Raw genomic sequence first — 20648 nt, 5'->3', positions numbered from 1 at the left:
TGTTATTGCTATTAATGTTGTTATTTTATAATCTGACAGAGCTGGGTAACACACAGGGGAAGAATATTATTGGTGAATCTTGTTATATAAATTTAGTTTTTAACTTCAAATATGTTTTGGATGTAATTGATTTAGAAATTTGTCATTCTTGTCTATAGTAAGTAAATCTTAAAGACAGACTCAAGGCACAAAAATTACTGTGACTATAGATAATTTATAAAGTCTAGATGATATGGACATGCGCTAGAAAGCTTCTTGTAGGTCAATTCAGAAAATTTGAGTCAAATGGATGAATTTAAAGGCAACTTCTCAAAGGCTTTCCTGGCTTTTTTCTTGCTTTCTTGTGTGACAAAGAGGGAAATAGAAATAAGAAATAAGATTTTGCAGCTTGTGGAGGGAAACAGAAATGTTTGAGCCAAGTCATACAACTTAAAAAGCAATTCTAACAAAAACTATGTATATACAATTATGACTTTGTAAGCAATTATTAAAAATGATCTCTCTCCTTATTCTAGATTTGAGCAATTATAAATAATTTTAGGAATCCTAAATGACCAAAAGAGAGTTTTGTCACATTTAGCATGAGGCAATGAGAGAGAAAGGTTATGTTTCTATACAGTGTGTGTAAAAATCTGGCTTCAAGCTTTATTATAAATATCTAATTATGTTCTTACAGGGTGGGTGTCAAAACTGAAACTCTGGCAAGTGTAACAGCTATCTGTAAAAAAAAAATGGTAACACTTAATTTGAAGCGGTGTGCATAAGACTGACATAACACTGTCATAAACATGACATAACATCTGTCATGAACATGAAGACGTCTTTATGAATGTTTATGACAGTTGTCATGAAGTGTCATTCGGTAAATAATGACACTTTTAATGCAAAGTTACTCTACAGGTTGCATTAAAAGTCTATTAAAAGTGCCAACTTTGCATGATTTTGTAAATTATGATAATTTAATGCAAAGTTGGCATTTTTAATGGACTTTCAGTACAACTTTTGGAGCAACTTTGCATTAAAAGTGCCATTACTTACTGTATGACACTTCACGACAACTGTCATAAACATTCATAAAGACTTCTTTATGTTCATGACAGATGTTGTGTCATGTTTATGACAGTGTCATGTAAGTCTTATTCACACCCCTTCAAATAAAGGGTTACCAAAAATATAAAAACATTTTTAATAATTTTGTGATTATAATAATTAATTAATGAAAAGTGATGAACAGTTGGAGTCAAACATCCAAAGAAAACATCCACAAACTTTATATTAAAATACTTCAACCAAATGTGTTTGTTTATATGTAAAAATTCAGAACTTGACTGTAACAATGTTCATGCTCCAAAGTCCTTAAAAAGACAATTAAAATTATGCAAGAAAAATATTATATTCAACTTGATTACATCTTCAGATGAGGGATTTTCTAACTATAAGAACCTCCCTCCAGAGGTTTGAGAAAGTACATTTTACATGGCCAGAGCGTTGAAATAATTTTCTATGATTACATAAGTTGACCCCGTCACTTAAGAAAAGGTACTTAACCTTTGTATTGATAGTATATAATGCAACACCAAGAAGCACAAAAACCAGCTCAGCTTATTTTCATTTATAGCCTTGGATGGAGGAAGAGGACACACTGGTTATACTCAGAGTGATATCTCATTTTCAGAGCAAGAAAATTCAGTCTGTAAAGGAATCAGAGGTTTCTATGTAGATCTGTTGATGCAACCTTGATTAAAAAACAACAAAACAAAACCCCTTTATCCCAATAACAACTCAAATTTCATATGTTTCTTAATAGATTTTAGAGCAAAAGAATATCTTAATGCCACCTGCTGATTTGTGAAAGTGTATCATCACAGTACAGACGTGACTCAATTTAATCCGCTGAGCTGGATTACATAGTCGACATTTACCAATTCAGTTTATAATTAGTGAGATTATAAACTGAATTTAAATGCAGCGTATATCGGGCATGAGACTGAACAGTATGTTGATTTGAAGAAAAGTGGAGAAATTCTTATGAAATTAGCTCTGTAGAAATAAATTGGAATGAACTGTATGTAAATGAAATGGCTTTTCCTTCTACACATTAAGATATTTCAAGGTACTTGGCTAGTAATTGTTTAATTTATCAAAAGTAAAGGTGAAAACTCAAAGAAGAACAGCTGATTTTCTGAACTCAGAATTGAAGGGAGTGAGTTAAAAATGCTCAGTTTCAAATGTGCAACAAAGTGTGACAAAAAATATAAATAAAATGGTACACTTTTGAGTAATATATATGTACTGTATATAATAAATCAATCAAATATCTTGATTTTACATTTTCTTCAAAAGTAAAATAAATGCAAATGCAAATGCTGAATTGTTGTAGAGGAAAGACGCACTGGGGGCAAAAGGTGGATTTATTAGAATACATTCTAGCTGTAAAACAAAATTAGCAAGACATAACATCAGGATGAGTTACAAAACACAAGAGTCACAGATGAATTAAATTAAGTATACAAGTAAACAAGTAAAGCAAATAAGGTAAAAAAAAAAAAAAGCTAGTGGGATATTATACAAGCAGAGAAAACACATTTAAAATCGTTGCAGTTAAAAATGAAAACACTGAACCAAGACTAATCTAAAAACATATCATAAAAAACATGCCAATCATTTATAGGCTTCACTTATCTGTTCATTGTACAAACTAAAAGTCAATTAATTACAAAACTCTACTTCTATAGTTGCAAATGTAAGTGCAACTACATGGAAAACAAACTATGTAAAAAAATCCTTTTTGCATCAAAACCTGACTTTAAGAAAAAGGCTAGAAACATCAGACTTGGATATTCAAAGTTTGTGCTTTTTCTGTTGCATCAAGGTTTTCGAGAGTCTTGAGAACCGCTCCACCGTCAAAGTCTGAAGGCACATTGAAGAAAAGCTCATCGTCAAAGCAGTTCTCATCAGATGGTGACGCCATGAATGGCAGCTTCATGACCAGCCCGGTGAGCAGTCCACCAGCTGCAGCTGCAGCGATAGTGGCAAAGACAGCTGCAACCTGAAAGAGAGCTTGTTCCTGAGCAGTGCGGCCCAGACCTGGCTTCAGCCCGGGAATCAGCTTTTGCAGCTCCAGCAGCTTCGGATCTCCCTCTGGCGGAGCGCGATGGGAGAAGATCTGATACATGCTGGGCCCGTAGGTGTCTTCAGTGGCCATCAGGATAGCACAGATCCCTGCAGTGGACGATATGAGTCCAGTAAGCCCATGCAGATTGTGAATGCCACACTGGTCCTGGATCCTCAGGCGCTGAGCCAAGAAGGGAGTGAGGTACTTGTAGCCAAAGAAGCAGGCAGCGCAGCCCATGATGCCCAGAGCGTATGCAGCTACCGGTGAGATCATCATGTCCACAGAAGCCCCAACGGTAACTCCACCTGCCAGTGTCACGTTCTGAATATCTGCCATTGTTATCTTGCCTCTTTTGTTGAACATCGCAGAGAGGGCAAAGGCGGTGATAGTTGATGAGCTCAGGCCTAAGAATGTGTGGAGTACGGCTCTGTGCTGGTCGTCACCTTTAAATGTGAGAGCAGAGTTAAATGAAGGCCAAAACACCCAAAGAAAAAGCGTTCCCATCACAGACAGAATGTCGGAGTTATAACTCGTGGTCTCTTTGGGGTGTCCTTTATTCAGTCTTGGGCGATAGAGGACAAAAGTTACCCCCAGCCCAAAGTAACAGGCAAACAGATGAATAAGAATACTGCCTCCTGCGTCATTGATCCGTAGATATTTGAGTACAGCCCACTCGGTGACGGCAAAGATAGGAATCTCCAGCAAAGCCATGACCAGGAGCTGAACAGGGCTGGTCTTCCCAAGCACAGCTCCAAATGAGATGAGGACCACAGCACAGGCAAACTCTGCGTTTATGAGATTGATAACTCCCAAGTGGATTTTACCGTCAGAGTAAAACTGGAAGTACCCTTGAATCAGGATGGCCCATTGGATGGCGAAGGTGGCTGTGAGGAAGTTGAACACCATCCCACTGAAGCCGTAGAAGCGAAAGAAGGCCAGCAGGCAACCGAAGCCCAGGAAGATCATCACCTGAATATCAGCAAAGTAAGGGTAGTCCCGATACATTGAGTTTTCCATCGGGTCGGTCTCGTTGTTTTGCAGCTTCGCATTGGAGTTATCGTCATAGGTGACAAAGATGCCGTAGAGTGCAATCATTACAACCTCTAGCACCAACACAAAGGTTGGCAAACGCAGCTTCAAGCTTGTTGATGCACTCATGATGAGAGACATGCTCCTCCAGTTTCTCTAACACCCCTTATATACAATTTCTTTCCCTGAGATAAGAGCAGCTAATGGCATCGGTGCATTATACTGCTCATATAAGACCGGCCAGAGTCTTTAACAGAGTAGCATGTCAGATGAATGAACTTCAATCCTTCAGACTCTTTACGATTACCTTATCTCTTCTTCAGTTTTTTATTTGACTGTTCCAAACAGCCGCACAGTTATCATATATCTGTACATCGTTCTTCAAACAGTGAACTTCAATTTACTTCTAATTCCTAAAATTTTGATTATTTTTTGGGGTGAAAACCAGATAGCATTTTGAGCCTAAATCTGAAATAAAAAATGAGTTTCACAAAGCAAAGACAGTGATTTCAAATTATTATTCCACTCCTGGTCAAACTCTAATAGAATTTGCTATTCTGTTATTAGCAAGCACTCCAATTTTGGCTTATTAGACAACAGAATGTCTGATATAAAATCTGGTATAGTAAAAACACCTTGAATTCATAGCTCAATTAATTTGCTTAATTATTCTTCAGACATGAAGATGGATATGTACAGCAATATAAAATATTCCATTATCTATATTACCACTTTTATTTACACATTGTATTACATTATTCAAAAGCTAAGATCTAAGTTGAACATATTTAAAAATGTACGTTTTCATAGTTAGGTGTTTTTATATTTTGCTGTGTATAGGGTAAACAAAAGATTCTTTTTAATATTTTATTGAGTATTGAACCTTAAGGACATCGCCTTTTAGTTATTTGTCCTTAATTTCTCCCATATTTGGTGGCGATACATACATCCATCCATTTTCTTGCACCCTTGTCCCTCAGTGGGGTCGGGAGGGTTGCTGGTGCCCATCTCCAGCTAACGTTCCAGGCAAGAGGCGGGGTCACCCTGGGCAGGTCGCCAGTCTGTCGCAGGGCAACACAGAGACACACAGGACACACAACCATGCACACACTCACACCTAGGGGCAATTTAGACAGACCAATTAACCTGACAGTCATGTTTTTGGACTGTGGGAGGAAACCGGAGTACCCGGAGAAAACCCACGCATGCACAGGGAGAACATACAGACTCCATGCAGAAAGACCGGGGCCGGGAATCAAACCCAGAACCTTCTTGCTGCAAGGCAACAGCTCTACCAACTGCACCACTGTGCAGCCCCGTGGTGATACATCATTTATGAAATCAGTTTTGTTGTGAGTGTAGTCTATGTTCTACTTGAATTGCTAATAAACTTTATTTTTAAAAAAGACCACTGTCTCTACATAACTGTAACTTTTTCTCAGCTCATGATGGCACATATTTACTTCCATATAGCCGTAAATATCAATGTTTTTTTTGTTAGCAGTAACACATTTAGACCAGCAGGTGCCGGTAGTACATTTGATTTCTGCTTTACCCTCGCACATTAAACTTAAAGAAGAAGAATTGAGGCTTGTCCCGTGATGCATTGCTCTGCCAACGTATGCAAACAGGAACATGGCCACCGGTTTTTAACGTAGGTGCTTTTTATTAGTCTCCTTTGTGAGCCTCACGCAGCCCGTGACAGCCCGTGAATCTGCCACGGAAGAAAACCCCACGGTCCAGTCCAGCCGCGGAGCGTCCACACTCTGAAAGCAGCGTCCCGGTTGTTGTTCATCAGTCCAGGTCAGGTAAGGGCCGGTTAGCTCAATGTTAGCACACAAAACCCCCTCCAGTCAGTAAAAATATTATTGGGTTGACGTGCGTTTGGGAATCAGGATTTTAAATGTTACGTGGTAAATGACGCTAGAAATGAGTATATAACTTTAACCCGAAAACAAAAGAGATGAGTTAAAGTGTTGTAGTTTTGTTTCACAAAAAAAAAAAAAAAAAAAAAGAAAAAGCCTTGACACGACTACACCTGAGCACAAGACAAAAAAATGACAGTGATTTTCACGTCATGTTGCAAACATTGCTGAAAATGTTTAACATTTTCTCACCACCAAACTGACTGTAAACACTGGATTTTACAGAAGTGTTTATGATGAAAGCCTCAAACAACTGTGTTAAAATGAAAAGCCACATTATTGATGTCTTTACACTGACGCTTATTAATGTGTTTTGGATGATGATTAAATCAAAAACTGAAAGTTGTTTGTTTTTTGTGTATCTGTTTCTTCATACTTTTTCATTGAGATGCACAAATGAAGCTTTTTTTTTGGGTTGATACCAGTTTCTGTTTTTTTTAGGTCTATATTTAAAAACTGAAAGTAAATGAAGAAAAATGTATGGATTAAAATAAGAGCCAGACTAAAATGGTTTATTTTTGATTAGCTTTTAAAATAATCAACTTTATTCAAATGTAGTTTTAAAGATGGGGGCTGTGATAGACGATTGAAGCTCATCATGAGTTCTTAGTTTCTCTTTATGTAAACTAAAATCACATAGGATTCATTGGCTAAACAATTAATTCTTAAAGACAAATAAAAACAGGTTAAAATAATTTCTGAAATGCGGACGTTATAACAATTACACAAAAATAAATTTCCTCTCTTTTTGGTGCAGTTTTAATATAATTACTGACTCAAACATATGTTGTTTGTCCTATTTAGTTTTAAACTAATTTAGGTAAAATTAACCCTTTTAAATGATTGAAATAAAAACATACATATATAAGCAATGCAATTAAAGGAAAAACCAGAGCCAAAATCCAATGAAAAGAGTAAAATGTACCTGGAAATAATATTATATGAAATATGCTAACAGAAAAAAACAAGAAATGACAAATGTTAACAATACTTTTCCAAATTTCCTGGTTTTTATTGGTTATCATGTGAACTAGTTTTTATCATTTTGTTTCTATTAGTCTTGTCATTAATTAAAACAAAAATACTTTAAAGAAACACACTTTTCCAAACCAATAACATCAGGAGAGACTGTTTATCACCCTACTCACTCAAAAGATGAGGATACAACAAAATGTGTGTCATCTTTTAAGAATTAGAACTAGATTAGAATTAATATAAGTAAATGAAAGCTCAATATTTCACCATGTTTTTATTTTTTCACCATATTCATGCTTTTGATAGTCACTGATTTTGTCTACTGCAGTTTAGGCATAATGTTAAAACATGTTCATTCAATTATTTTCAGTATGGAAACAGCGATTTGTTGATTGTGTAACAAACAAGTTTGAAAATCGCATTAGTTGCACTTGCTGTACTTGCCATAAAAAAACTTTTTCACAAGGAACATGAAATGACTTACTCTCATCCTGTCACCTTGAGGGACCTGACTGACATTGTGGTTTTCATCCTACAAAGCAAAGGCTGAGTCATCATCACAATGTGGCATTTGAGTCCTTCCAAATATTTATTTCCCCTTTAACTTTTTCTGGCAAGTGGATTTGGTTGCACTTTTCTTTTTGACTGAAAATAATCAAGACATGTCGGGCATAGAGAATGAAATACCCGGTAGTAATACATATTGCTGATAACTTACTTAAAAATGTCTGCAAAATTGTCTATTTGTCAATTTATTTCTGCTTCAAATATAACCCTATTTAGATTGAAGTAATTAGGAAATTCGGCAAACTGCAGTGTTTTTTTTTTTCAGAAAAATATCTTTATTGTGTAAATGACAGAAGACTGTAAACATGCTCATATAAAGATTGAAGAAACAGCATCTTTGTGTAACATTGTTTATAGATTTCTCACCATTTGTGACAGGTAAAAGAAAAACACCCTGATTACAAAATAGTATTTCTGCTAGCACACTGTGTACTTTAAGAGTTCCCCATACCACAGTGAAACAATAGACTAAAACAATAACTGTACAACTGGATAATTATTTGTTATATTTGTGCATATAAAAGTTATTTACAAGGGATTGGACAGTGCAACTAAGAAGAAAGATCTATGCTATTGCTCCTGAACAAACTGGAGGAGCGTTAAATATTTAAAATATTGTGTAATTTCCAAAATTGCTAATTTAATAAGACTCACCCATTTGTCCTCATTTATTTCTGTGCATCCACATTTGAGCAACTGCTTAAATCATTAGAGGACAGCTTGAAATATTGCATCAGTAATTGCAGAATGAAATATCCTAATTTTATCACTAATAGTTAGAAAAGCAGAAAGTTCATGAATTTATAAAGCAACCAGATGTGCAACAACATGCTGTTTTTTATGCATCTGAGAGAAACAATAGAGCCTACAATGTGTGGAAATTTAACATTTTCTATGTGCAGCACATTGACAACTGTCAATTCACAGAAACAATGTTCTGTTTGAGTGGTCTGCTACCTGAGGGTGGTTCTCGTTTTTTCCGAGCCTCGCTGTGACTCTTCCTGGACATGCCAGCGAGCTGTCAACTTGCTTCCTCCTCTTCCTGAAATAGATCTAGAGGCAATCTGTACCGCTGCAGGTTCTGGAAGAGCCTAAACTCTCCAAACTGCTTTCGTGCCCTGAGGATATTAGAAACCTGTATTCCCTTATAGCCGCTCCTAGTTTCCGACTCGTTCTCATTAATAAAGAACTGCCAGGTTACGAAGATGCATCCTGTGTTCAGATCTGCAGCTAGAAAACTAGTCATTTCCTGGATGTCTTTTGGATCAGAACTGTAATGTAATTTATGCCAATTCACCTCTAATGCTCTGCATCCAATCCCATAGAAAGCTTGGCACTCACTGCAGTCCATGTGAAAAAAGCACCTTGACTTTTCAATTTTAAATGTAAACTTCATTCTACAGCTAATAAATATTCACTTGTGATAATTAATCTTTTGTTGAGGATGACTATTGATTTGAAATGATTATTTGATAAGTTATTGCAATAGGCTTAAGTGCATCCCAATGTATAATATATTAATTTGACTGTTTTTTTTTCAGTAACCTACATTTAGCTTCTCAGAAAATTAGTACGGAGCATAAGCAATTTAACGAAACAAATCTGAAATGTTGGTCTAACAACAAAGGAGTTCATTGATTGTACAGAGATTGGCTGTTGTTACCGAAGCTCTGGATGTTTTAATAGCTTTAGCTTTTAGCTGGTTGCCACTGTTGGCTTTGGATATTTACTCTTCTAACTCTTGGCAGGATGAGAAATATTCTTTGAGTTTTAGGCCAGTTTGCTGGCTAATCAAGCACAGTGACACCATCATTGTTAAAGCAAGTATTGGTACCAAATCATCCTGGATAATAAAATCAGCATCTCCATAAATCTTGCCAGCAGAGGGAAGGATGAAGTGCTCTAAAATAATAGACGGCTGCATTGATTATGGACTTCAGAAAACACAGCAGAGCAACACTAGCACATAATATGACACCGCAAATCATCACTGACTCCTGGTTGGAGTTCTTTCTGCTGCTTGTGAACGTTTTCTCCATCACAATTTTTCCTTCCACTCAACTTTGCATTAATCGGATTGTTTTGTGAATAACCAGCTTCTCCAGCAATAATATTTGGGATAACCGATCTTCTGGAGAGGGTTGATATGTCTATTGGACAACTGTCAATTCAATCGTCTTTCTTGTGATTGCATTGGTTTTCAGTCCTGGTTCTCAGGACCTACTGTCCTTATTAGAGATGTGCCGATCAGGTTTTTTCCTGCTGATACCGATGCCGATCACTGATACCGATCACCGATACCGATCACATAAGTATTTTTATTTTTTTTAATCATAAATACCACCGGTAACATTATGTGGAAAAAGGAACCTTAAATTCACCTTAATTTAGACAAAAATTTGTTTTTAATAACTTTTTCCAAGAAGAAAACTAAACAAAGCAGGCATTGTGCAAATTGTACTGCTATCGGTAATACTATCTTTAACAGACTGAAAACATATGAAGGCTCTGAAGAGGCTAAATAATGCAAAGAGCCAAAATAAAACCTCTCAACATTGCCAAAAAAAATTCAAGTATAAAACTTAACATTCAAAGGCAAATACAGGTTCCATTACAATAAACAATCCTGAGTTACTGAATGAAAACTTCCTGATAGCACGGCGGCTAGCTGATTATTGCTAGTTCTGAGTGGCTGTTTCTGACTGAGCGGAGTAATTATGCAGAGCAGGGAGGAGATCGATTATTTTTTTAGAGATTATCTGTCTCATGTTAGGACAGCGAAAGTTTTAATACGTATGTAAAATGTATTTTTTTAAGTTAGATGCTGCAGATTTAAACAGAGGTTCGGTGTGAGAGTCACTACCAGTAGGAGCAGAAGCAGCGCTCCGTCTGTGAAATATTACTACCTGTAACGTGTAGCAGCGGTTCAACAGCGAGATCAGAACCAGCGTCTTACATCGCAGCTCGAAGACTTAAATAATTTGGCGGGTTATTTGTTTAGCTTTCTGACCGTCATGCTAATCCGGGTGAGTGTTTGTAGCTGTGCGCTGCTTTACCTGCTATCTGATCCTCCATATGTCTTTTTTACTGCAGTGAGCCTCGATGTAGCCAAACTCCGTCAAGTATGGCATTGTTTTTATATCGTATTAGCTTCGTTGTGTTGATGCATTTTGACGTGCTTCATTTTCCGCCGCAACAAGCAAACTTTCCCATTCACTCAGTGCGTTATAGTTCCACATTGCTTAGGATTTGTTGCTGCGAGTTTGCGCAGTGAAAAGGAAAGAGGAGACCAGCTGCACAGGCAGGCTGCGAAATGAGATGCAGGTGATCAGTATCGGCAACAAGAGCCAATGATCACCGATCATGCACTTTTTCACGAAAATCGCCCGATTATAATCGGTGACCGATCGATGGGCACAGTTCTAGTCCTTATGTTTTTGCTGTTCTATTGAACTGCTGATATAAATTACGTTTCAATTGTATTCTAATTTATAAATATAAACCTGTACCATCGCATTGCTTATGTGCAACTTCAATATGCATTAATTGTACGTCAATGGTAATGACAATAACTAAAGTACTGAGGCAGTAGTTCAAACTTGATATTACTTATTGTACTAAAGATCCGGTCAAACTTTGTTTCAGTGTCATCATGGCGAGTCCAAGGACCAGAAGAGTTCTGAAGGAAGTGAGAACCCAAGATGAGAATAATGTAAGTCCTCACACATCGGTGTATTTGTGTGATTTGATTTCATCCAAGAAAAGACATCTAATTTTACCGTACTGAAAACTTTACAAAGAAGTTTGTCTTTGTGTTATAGAGAAGGCATTTCATGGTCCTTTTATCAGCGACTAAATAAGCCAGAAGTAATTTTTGATGATCATTGTTCTGCCAGTGGACATTTGGTTGGCTGTCATCTTTGGCAGACATTTTTCTGTCTTATAGCTTTTGTAAAAAACAAAACAAAAACAACCGAACAAAATACTTTTATTGCACCTAATCTGTATTCTGAAATACTAAGACTGGACTCTGTTTTTTTTATTTTGTGAAAATTTAGATTGAAAAAAAACATCTGATGTACCACCATGCAGCATTTTTTAAAATTGTAACTCTCTGACATTTTTTAATGTTTTCTTTGCAGCTTTGTTTTGAGTGTGGGGCTTTCAACCCTCAGTGGGTTAGTGTCACATATGGCATTTGGATCTGCCTTGAGTGCTCTGGGAAGCACAGAGGGCTGGGAGTGCACCTGAGGTAAGAGGGGTGGAGTACATCATGCTTTTGTTAAGTCGAGAAATATAATATTTTAAAATCTGCCTGGCTCATGTCAGATCATTAGTGATCACTAGTGATTTTCCCCTCTCTTCAGCTTTGTGCGCTCGGTCACCATGGACAAGTGGAAAGATATTGAACTGGAGAAAATGAAAGCTGGTGGAAATGGGAAGTTCCGCCTGTTTCTAGAACTCCAAGACGATTATGACCCAAACTGGACATTACAGGAGAAGTACAACAGCAAAGCTGCTGCTCTCTTCAGAGACAAGGTGAGCAGCACAAAACCAACATTTCATAACTAAAACTTTCTGTTTGGTCTGGAAAGGACACAGCATCCTATTGCACTTTTTTTTTCTTTCTAGTTTTGGACATCAATTTTTAAACAGAAATTAGGTTACTAAATATTTATTTGTTGGAAATGAAACATCTTTGTAAATTGTCTTGCAAAAACATTCCCACTGCTTTAACTTTTTTACACTACATGAAATTACTACCACAAAATGCGACGTGTGACTGGATTGTAGATGATTGACCAAAGAAAATAAGATTTCTGTTCTGCATTTTAATTTAGACCCCTTTTAATCGGATTCCTTTAAATAAAATAAAGTACAAGTACGTTTGTACTTGTACTTTATGGAGAATTTTAAAGTACTCAATTTGATTGAGCTTTCTTGCTAAAAAGAAGGATGGGCAAAACCTAAGTCTCTATGTACGAAACTGGTTGAGTCATTTCCAAAATACTCGCCTCTGTAATTGCAGCAAAACATGATTCTGTCATGTTGACTCAGTGGAGCTGAATTCAATGCAATGCACAGTAAAAATTGCATGTTTATTTGTAAAATGTAAAATATGCATGGTTTTTCAACCACTTCACATCTGTCACTTTGTTTAGATTTGTCACATAAAATCCCACTAAACTACAATAAAGTAGTTACCGTTTTGATGTAAAAACATTCTTGCAAGACATAATAAATTAGTTAAATGAGTACACTTTTGTCTTGTGGCCTAAAGAATTCAGTCTTGATTGATTTTTCTAGGTAGCAACATTAGCTGAGGGGAAGGAGTGGTCCATTGATACGTCCCCTGCCAGAAACTGGACTCCTCCTCAACCCAAGTCGGGCCTTTCTTCGTCTCACCGGTAACTTGGACAATTTGAACACATTAATGCTTGTTGTTATTGAATCAGAGCAGCCATTAAACATGTTAATGTATGCTATTTAAATCCAGATCTGGGGAATCTGGACAGAATCCAGTCAGTTCTGGTGACAAAGCATTCGAGGATTGGTTGAGTGACGACGTCAACTCTTATCAAAGGTACGATTTTTCCTGTCTCATTTCATCCTGGTTTGTTGTGCACATCAGGTTATGTGTTGGTAATTTTGTGTAACTGCATTTACTGTTCCTCAGTGGGGGAGGCTACAGTGGGAACCAAGAGAATCGATATGTTGGTTTTGGCAACACTGTAACCCCAGAGAAGAAGGATGAGGACTTCTTGAACAATGCAATGTCTTCAATTTATTCAGTGAGTCTTTGTATATTTAACTTTTTCTTTTATTTTGCTAGAGATTACTTATTATGCTTTTGTTGTTATTCAATATTATCTTTTGTGTTTTGCAGGGCTGGAGCAGTTTTACTGTTGGTGCCACCAAATTTGCTTCAATTGCCAAAGATAACGTAATTTAAAATGTTTCACATAAGCTGGAGTTTAAACGTAACTCCCCTTGAAGACTTGTGAAACTCATTATCTTGTTTCTTTTTATGCACTTATGCAGACAACAAAACTGGCAAACCAAGCAACTTTAAAGGTAAGAGTAGCATCTCAAGCAGCCTGGCAAAAGCCAAAGATTTCTTTGTGGTTTTCAGTCGATTTTATTGAAATATTCCTTCCAGCTTGAGGAGATTGTCGGCATGGACATGCAGTATTTTACTGGCTATTTATTATGCAGTGTATGTGGTACATGTTAGGCTGAGATAACAGTGCTATTACTAATATCTCTCTGCCCTCCTTGGACGTAGTTGAAGGGCTATAAAGCTCCCCCTGAACCGGTAAAGCAGTTTATAGCTGCATGCTTGTTTTTGCACATCATTTATTTAAGGCTGCCCCATTTTTTTAAATTTATTTTTAAAGCAAATTTTAAATAGAGAACCATTGTGCAAAATGTTGCTGAATTACATGTTAATGTGCTTCTGCTTGTTAACACTAAGAGTTGCTTGTGTTGGTGCCTTGAGTTTATGTCCTGATGCAGGAGGTCTATTGGGACATAAACGGTAATATTAAATAAGGATTGCAAATAATTCCCACCCTTATTATGGATATGAGCCACTGTTCACTCACTTCCATACATAATGGGTTATCCATTTGTGCATGACTTCTTTTTGTCTTTTACAACCATTACAAGAGATGTAAGATGTAAAGATGTGCTCTGGCATGTGAAAACATTTCTTTATAACCCTCAGGATTATCATGTTACTCTGCAGTGCATTAAGTGCAGTGCTGGGCACATTGTACATAGAATAATAACAACGCATTATTGTCCAGTGTTACGGGCCCAAAGTGTCAGAATCAAATAAATACCTTGCTAAATAAGTATTTATGGGGTTAATTTCTATTTCTATTGTCTATTGTCGCATTTCCCCAACAATAAATATTATTGATATTTACTCTCTGTAGCTTCCATCTCAGCCTTGTCTATCTCACTTGTTGATGGGTAAGGCTGACAAACTGAAATAAATTGTCAGCCTTACAACTGTTAACTAATAACTGAAATAATGACATGTCTTTTGGATGTGTAACGGATACAAAGTTGATTAGACGTCTATACGTCTAATCAACGTATACGTTGATCAACTACGCATTAAATAAATTAAAATGTTTAGTTAAACTTTTTCTGATTTTAGTTTCTTTAGAGTGATTTTATTTGTTGAATTGTGGCAATTTTAGCCATTGAAAGCCCTAAACAACATGATGGGGAGTGGGGAAAGATCCTTTATCATTATCATGTCAGAACCACTGGGAACCAAAGCCTCCTACATAATAAAATTAAGATTCTAAGGTAAATTAAAAAAGACAAATCATAGAAAAGGGTATAATGTAAAGCAGCTTAAAAAGTGAGTGGATTCTTAGCTTTAGAAATACGTTCTATAAAACGTTTTACTTCTCAGAATATATTTGACTACATGTCTACCTTAAATGCATCTCTGTCCTCGTGTTTGACGAGGACAGAGATGAATCAGTATGCAGTAAGCAGTGCTGCCTTTAAAAAGCAAGCTGATGTAAGCTTTTTTTTTTTCCTTTGCACCATTACTCCCTCTAGAGCTTTTTCAGTGTCATTGTGAATGCTCGGTGTTTACATGCAACTGAAGGACAAGCAGCTCAGTGTGTTGCGCTAATGTGGATCTTTAATTATGTTTTGTATTCAAGCGAACTCTCCTCTCTTGACTTCCAACTAGGCCACAGAGTTAGGACAGACAATAAATGAGAATGTTATCAAACCTACCCACGAGAAGGTAACGCTGATGTTTGGAGTCGCTGCTTTGGTGGTGGGCTGCAGTGCTTTTTAGACTAAAACGGCTTCAGATGTGAATGTGCTCTTTCCTCCACTGCTCGTCTCTGCCAGTTTTTCTGCTCAATGCCAGCTTACACTAAACGACAAAATCTGTGGACTTTAGTATAAAAATGCATCTTCTGCCAGCATCTGTGGATGTCTGCAAAAACTGTCTATGCAGTCACATTTTCAGTGCTTTTAATTGTTTAAGAGTGAAATTTTAGGACTCTGTCTTATTTTAAGGTTCTTAGAGTAAAATTTATATTTCTCAAGTAAGTCCAATCATGTAATTGCCTTTAATTGTCCAAGTACAGAAGGATACGAACAATGATAGAGGTATGCTTATTCCGAAACCCATTGACTGACACTTTTGACAAAATCGTTTTGTCTTCTAATGTAGAGTTGGCATTGCTAATTCTGGCTGTATGTAGTTATTGAGTGTTTGCTTTATTTAAAACTGTTATTACTTTCTTGCTTTTGCCTTCTTAATTGGTGGTGCTATCAACTAAACCAATCACTTTTCTCATCCAAATGTTACTGCTGCTACAACAGTGTGTGCAGTAAATGACTGCTTCTGTTTTTCAAAGTTTCTAATAATAATTTGGCTCATCCAGGTCAAAGATGGCAAATTGATAGATGAAATGACAGTCGGCATCACTGGGCTGGCAAACAAGGTATGCTGGGCAGACCTCTGCCTTTACGTACTGGTGCAAAACCAGCCTCCTGACTGACTGACTGACGGAGGGCTGCCCACCTCAAAAAGAGACTTTAGAGCAAAAACTTGCACAAGAACAGCCTGAGGAGGCTGGTTTTGCACTGACAATAAAAGCCTGAACAATGCTAATTAAATGTGATGTTTTGTTTTTCTTGCTGCCATGAATATTCTGGCGGTGAGTACACTGTAGACCAAAATGTATCCTGTAATGTTAATAAAACTATTTTTATCTTTTGAACAGTTAAACCATAACGGCAATGTTTAAGTTAATTTAATAACTTTAATGTGTTGTGTAAATCACGATGTATTTTTTTTTCTAGTTTACATTGTTTACTGTGTTGTTTTTTTTTTTTTTTTTTTTTACAATTTTCTTTGTCAGGATTTAAACTCGGTCTTACATTTGTTTAGGTTCAGGGAGCTGGAGCAAAATTGACAAACCTGTTTACTGGAAAACCGCAAGATGGGTAATTAACCGTCATATCTTTGCCTTCTTTTAAAGGTGCATTTTAGTAACTTAAAATGTGGTGAAAGTGCATTTGTTTTAGTAATTCTGTGTTAAAATTGAAACTCTTGTATGACGTTAAATAATTAGAGGGATGTATTTGAAATGTTTCTTTTCATTTCGATTACTATGGCTCACGGATTAGCTGACCAGAAATTAGAACATCAAATGGCAATAAAGGACATTTAATATAGAAATGTTATGATGGTACAGTCATGACAACTACAAACTACTCCAGTTGTCATTGGTGACCTTCACAAGGACAATAATCCTCAAAAGGTCACTATTGAAGAAACTTGCTGTTCAAAATTTGATATTGCAAAAGTTGCTTAAAACCCTCACCCAAAGTACTTTATTCTAATAATACAGTACGGTCTTTCAGTTAATATTGTTAATTTTCTTCTGTGTTCAGCTCTGGTGGAGAGAGCTACCAGAACATGGATGCTACTGAGGGGTATCAAGGCAGCTCCAGCCAACCCATGGCAAGGGATTTCTGGGAAACTTTTGGCAGCAACAGCTCCTTAAAGGAGAAGAAATCTCCCAGCAGTGACAGCTGGACCATGGCAGATAATTCTGCCAAGAAGAGCTCTGACAGCTGGGACAATTGGGGCTCTGAAGGAGCCTCCAACAACAAACACAGCACAGAGGAGAGCTGGGAGGCCTGGGACAACAACTGGGAGAATGCGGATGGTAAGACAAAGAAGAGTCCCTCGAAGCCTGCTGAGGAAGCCTGGGATAATGCAGGCTGGTGATGCCTCACAAACTTACGTCACCTTTTTTTTTTTTTTTTTTTCCCCCTTTCCACCTTGTGCCAGTTTCTCTCCTGTTATTCATCTCATTTGCACTTTCTGGAAGAGAGTTGCATTAGCTTAATTCCTGTTTATGCATTCAGAATGAATTTAATCAATGAAACCCGGGGATGATTTGAGCTCATCAAATGAACACCTAAAGGAACTGTTTACTGCCAGAGCTATATTTTATTAGGAACTGCCCCCATCTCAAAGAGTCACCTTTACTCAGAGTAGATAAAATCATGACTTCCTGTGTGGATTACCAACATGTTTTGGTTGTAAAGTAAAATAAAGCGGTGTGCCAACAATACGTGGTTTGGCAATACTGTTGTTTTTCAACACTGAAATTATCGCATGGGGAAACAAATCTGGTATTGTAAATGAGTCATTGTAAATATTACAGTATTTTTTTCCTGTTTAGTCAAAACATTATTTTTGAGCACCTGATGCCCATTTAGCACTATGCTCACAGATTTAAAATAAATTACAATAAAAATTACAATAACAGTTTAAGAGCCTGTCTACAGGTGGTTAACCTGTCAGAAATTAAAATCTTGTAATATGTTGATCTATTATTTGTCGTTTCGAGACCCCAAAACTGCATCAAAAAATTTGAGAGCTGCAGAATGCCTTTGTTGTGTGATTTGGACAAGAAAATGAGGCAAAAAGATCATGTGAAAATTGGCTAGTGTTGCTAAGATACTGGAAAAAAAAAGATCTAAAACATCTAAATGTTTCGGTACAATTTGAATTTATTCCTTCTCAATCATAAGAGAAAATTGTTTCTTAGTGGATTAAATGTTTTTACTGTTCTTGTGCATCCTCCAGTTTAGAATAGAGTGAGCCTGGACACTTTAAGAGTCATGAAACCATCATTAGACACCTGATAAATTATTGGTGTTCTCTCATTTTCATAGAAAATGCAACACAAGTACAACTGAAAATCCGATTTAATCATATGAACTGTCCATCATTGTAAAGCTATCAAGATATATTTTGGGGCTTTTATGCGTTTTATGTTTAGTTTTTCATTTTCTAACATTTGTTTGAAATGAACACAATGTGTCAAAATCACTCCGTCTTTACCGCTCAGATCAGGGTTCTTTAATTAAACAAACTTGTATCATCAATCAGACATCATTTTATCCTCATTTTCAACTTTTGTTTTGAAGACATTACGGACCTTTGGGGGACAAATTGAATTCTGTATTGATCATTTTAAGTGAAGACGTCTTGTTGCAGGGAAGCGCTCCTAGTACTGTACGTGTGCATGAAGGTTGTTTCAGAAACTGGATCCAGGGGTTGAGTGTAGACTAGATTTTCACGAGGATAGTTTTAAAGCAGCAAATCTGTGAGCATTTGTGACATCATCTCAGGAGGTATTTCATCTCATGGTTACATTGGAAATTAGTATTACTGTTATTAACATTCACTATGGCCCTTATGCTTGGATTATCATTGGTCTTTAACACTCGTGAATTATTTCAATGGCAAATTGGATGAGTTTAGGTGGCATTTGCACTCAGTGATCATCATAGATGCAGGTACATTATGAAAAGTTTACCTTATAACAAAAAGGCATGATGTCATTGTGAAACGGGGTGTTTGTAGCATATTTAATTGGACAACTCATTTCCTGTGTGGATTTTCATTCTCTGAATGGTCCAACAAAACCACATTGGAACTTGATTAGTTTTTCTATTAGTGCAATAAAAATTTTAATTTGTATCATGATGAGCATTGTAATGGATTTTGTGCCTCTTGATCTTTGTATTATTACTATTGTTGTTATTATTATTAGTGTTAATCAGTCAAAAGAAAAATGCCACTGAGTTGTTACAGCTCTTAGGATACAGTCTCATTAGGCCTAAAGATCTGTTTTAATCATAGAAGAAATATTCTTAGTAACTCCAGTAGAAACCCACTTCCCTACCTCCGAGAAGTCCATTGTTTACAATTCTTATTTTCAAGTCCCTCGGTTTTATTTTGATTTGATTTCAACTGATTATTATTTTTTTGTGTGCGTGTGTATGGGTTCAAAGACGTGACTGACAGCAGACTCGAGTCTCCAGTGTTGATGTGTTTTCAGTGTCAATGCTGCGCTGTTTCAAAAATAAAAGAAACCCCTCCTGTAACAGTCGTGTTGCTGAAACTCTGCAGTCGTATTTATGTACAGTCAGGTGTTAAAGCCTTTGCAACTTTCTGTTGATAATGATGGATGTTTGCTTGTGTGTGCGTCTCTCTCTGATGCAGTGAGGTGTACATTTCAGTAAATGTTGCTCTTATTGTCCGCTATATTACTGACACATTGTGAAGACCCTGTTACTTCTCTTTTTTTGTCGTTCTTAAGGTGGCATAAAAATTGAGGATATTGAGGGAAGACTCACCACACTTTGGTTTTTAAAGACACGAGAGCTTAAAACCAGCAAATGTCTTGCTTAGCCCACTTTTTTCCCCCCATAAAATACAGAATGTCTTAAACAAATCAAATGCATTTAACTACTTTTATAAAAAGTTAGGACTTTTTTTAATCAACAACTGATTATTTTTCACATTACAGTAATTTAATTTATACAGTTTCTCTGAGCATCAGTTGGTCTGTGCCTGTGCAACATTTGAGATTGAGTGTGTGTGTTTAGCTGTGAAACTAATCATGTCAAAATACTATTTTTGATGTCATGCATGATATTTAAAGTGGCTATGAAAACATGACGTTGTTTCCTCAGTGAATTTAAAGTACAGTTGTCTGCTTGTTTCACCAGCAGCATTCCTTATAAGGTGAACCTGTTACCCATCACGTGGATAATTTTTCCTGTACACATGGTTCAGTGTAAAATAAAACTGTATCGTGAGTGATTCTGTGTTGCGGTGTAGTTATTTCTTGAAATGTATAATTTTCATCAATGAAAATCCAGATTTTTTTTTTATCTGCAAAGCTTTTTATGTTAAAGTATCACATGGTGATTCTTTTATAAGCATCTGAAATATGGTGTCCACATATTTAGCCCTTTCGAGCCACATTTAGTGCAAGTCTTACGTGATGTAAGTTTTGTGTTTATAAAGACTGAATATTTAGTCCGTTTTTTGTAAACTTATCAAAGCTTAGCTGGGGATGATGACCTATGTGATGAGTAACGTTAAAATAGTGATCTAAGCTGTTCCATTGTAGCTTAGACTATGTTTTTGGTTGTCCTGCTGAAAGTTTGAACCTCTG

The 20648-nt window shown here is 36.6% G+C and overlaps 2 protein-coding genes across 9 annotated transcripts; one reads left to right on the top strand and one right to left on the bottom strand.

Moving 5' to 3' along the window:
• Positions 1-2585: 2585 nt before the first annotated feature.
• LOC103465280 (ammonium transporter Rh type B) lies at positions 2586-4286 on the bottom strand. The gene has a single exon (XM_074186857.1). The coding sequence runs from the start codon at positions 4283-4285 to the stop codon at positions 2828-2830; it is 1458 nt and encodes a 485-aa protein (XP_074042958.1). The 5' UTR covers position 4286; the 3' UTR covers positions 2586-2827.
• Positions 4287-5734: 1448 nt separating this feature from the next.
• On the top strand, positions 5735-20290 carry arfgap1 (ADP-ribosylation factor GTPase activating protein 1). Of its 8 annotated transcripts, none has more exons than XM_008409935.2 (14): positions 5735-5947; positions 11257-11323; positions 11754-11863; positions 11979-12150; positions 12919-13019; positions 13109-13195; positions 13289-13403; positions 13499-13555; positions 13654-13686; positions 13898-13927; positions 15332-15388; positions 16041-16100; positions 16550-16605; positions 17056-20290. In XM_008409935.2, the coding sequence occupies exons 2-14, from the start codon at positions 11264-11266 to the stop codon at positions 17393-17395; spliced, it is 1278 nt and encodes a 425-aa protein (XP_008408157.1). In that variant the 5' UTR covers positions 5735-5947; positions 11257-11263; the 3' UTR covers positions 17396-20290. The 8 variants fall into 8 exon arrangements, with proteins under 8 accessions (XP_008408157.1, XP_008408156.1, XP_008408158.1 ...); XM_008409934.2 differs by having other exon boundaries at positions 5735-5952; XM_008409936.2 differs by lacking the exon at positions 13898-13927 and having other exon boundaries at positions 5736-5952.
• Positions 20291-20648: the final 358 nt, after the last annotated feature.

The sequence above is a fragment of the Poecilia reticulata genome, linkage group LG5, assembly GCF_000633615.1.
Source record: "Poecilia reticulata strain Guanapo linkage group LG5, Guppy_female_1.0+MT, whole genome shotgun sequence".
NCBI lineage: Eukaryota > Metazoa > Chordata > Actinopteri > Cyprinodontiformes > Poeciliidae > Poecilia > Poecilia reticulata.
This window is presented reverse-complemented; position numbering and strand designations above follow the sequence as displayed.

Bases quoted from the DNA above. Each gene is read 5' to 3' on its own strand.
- LOC103465280 (XM_074186857.1), bottom strand. From the start codon at position 4,285: ATGTCTCTCATCATGAGTGCATCAACAAGCTTGAAGCTGCGTTTGCCA.
- arfgap1 (XM_008409935.2), top strand. From the start codon at position 11,264: ATGGCGAGTCCAAGGACCAGAAGAGTTCTGAAGGAAGTGAGAACCCAA. The intron at 13,556-13,653 runs GTAATTTAAAAT...GCACTTATGCAG, and splicing joins CTTCAATTGCCAAAGATAAC to ACAACAAAACTGGCAAACCA. The intron at 16,606-17,055 runs GTAATTAACCGT...TTCTGTGTTCAG, and splicing joins ACTGGAAAACCGCAAGATGG to CTCTGGTGGAGAGAGCTACC.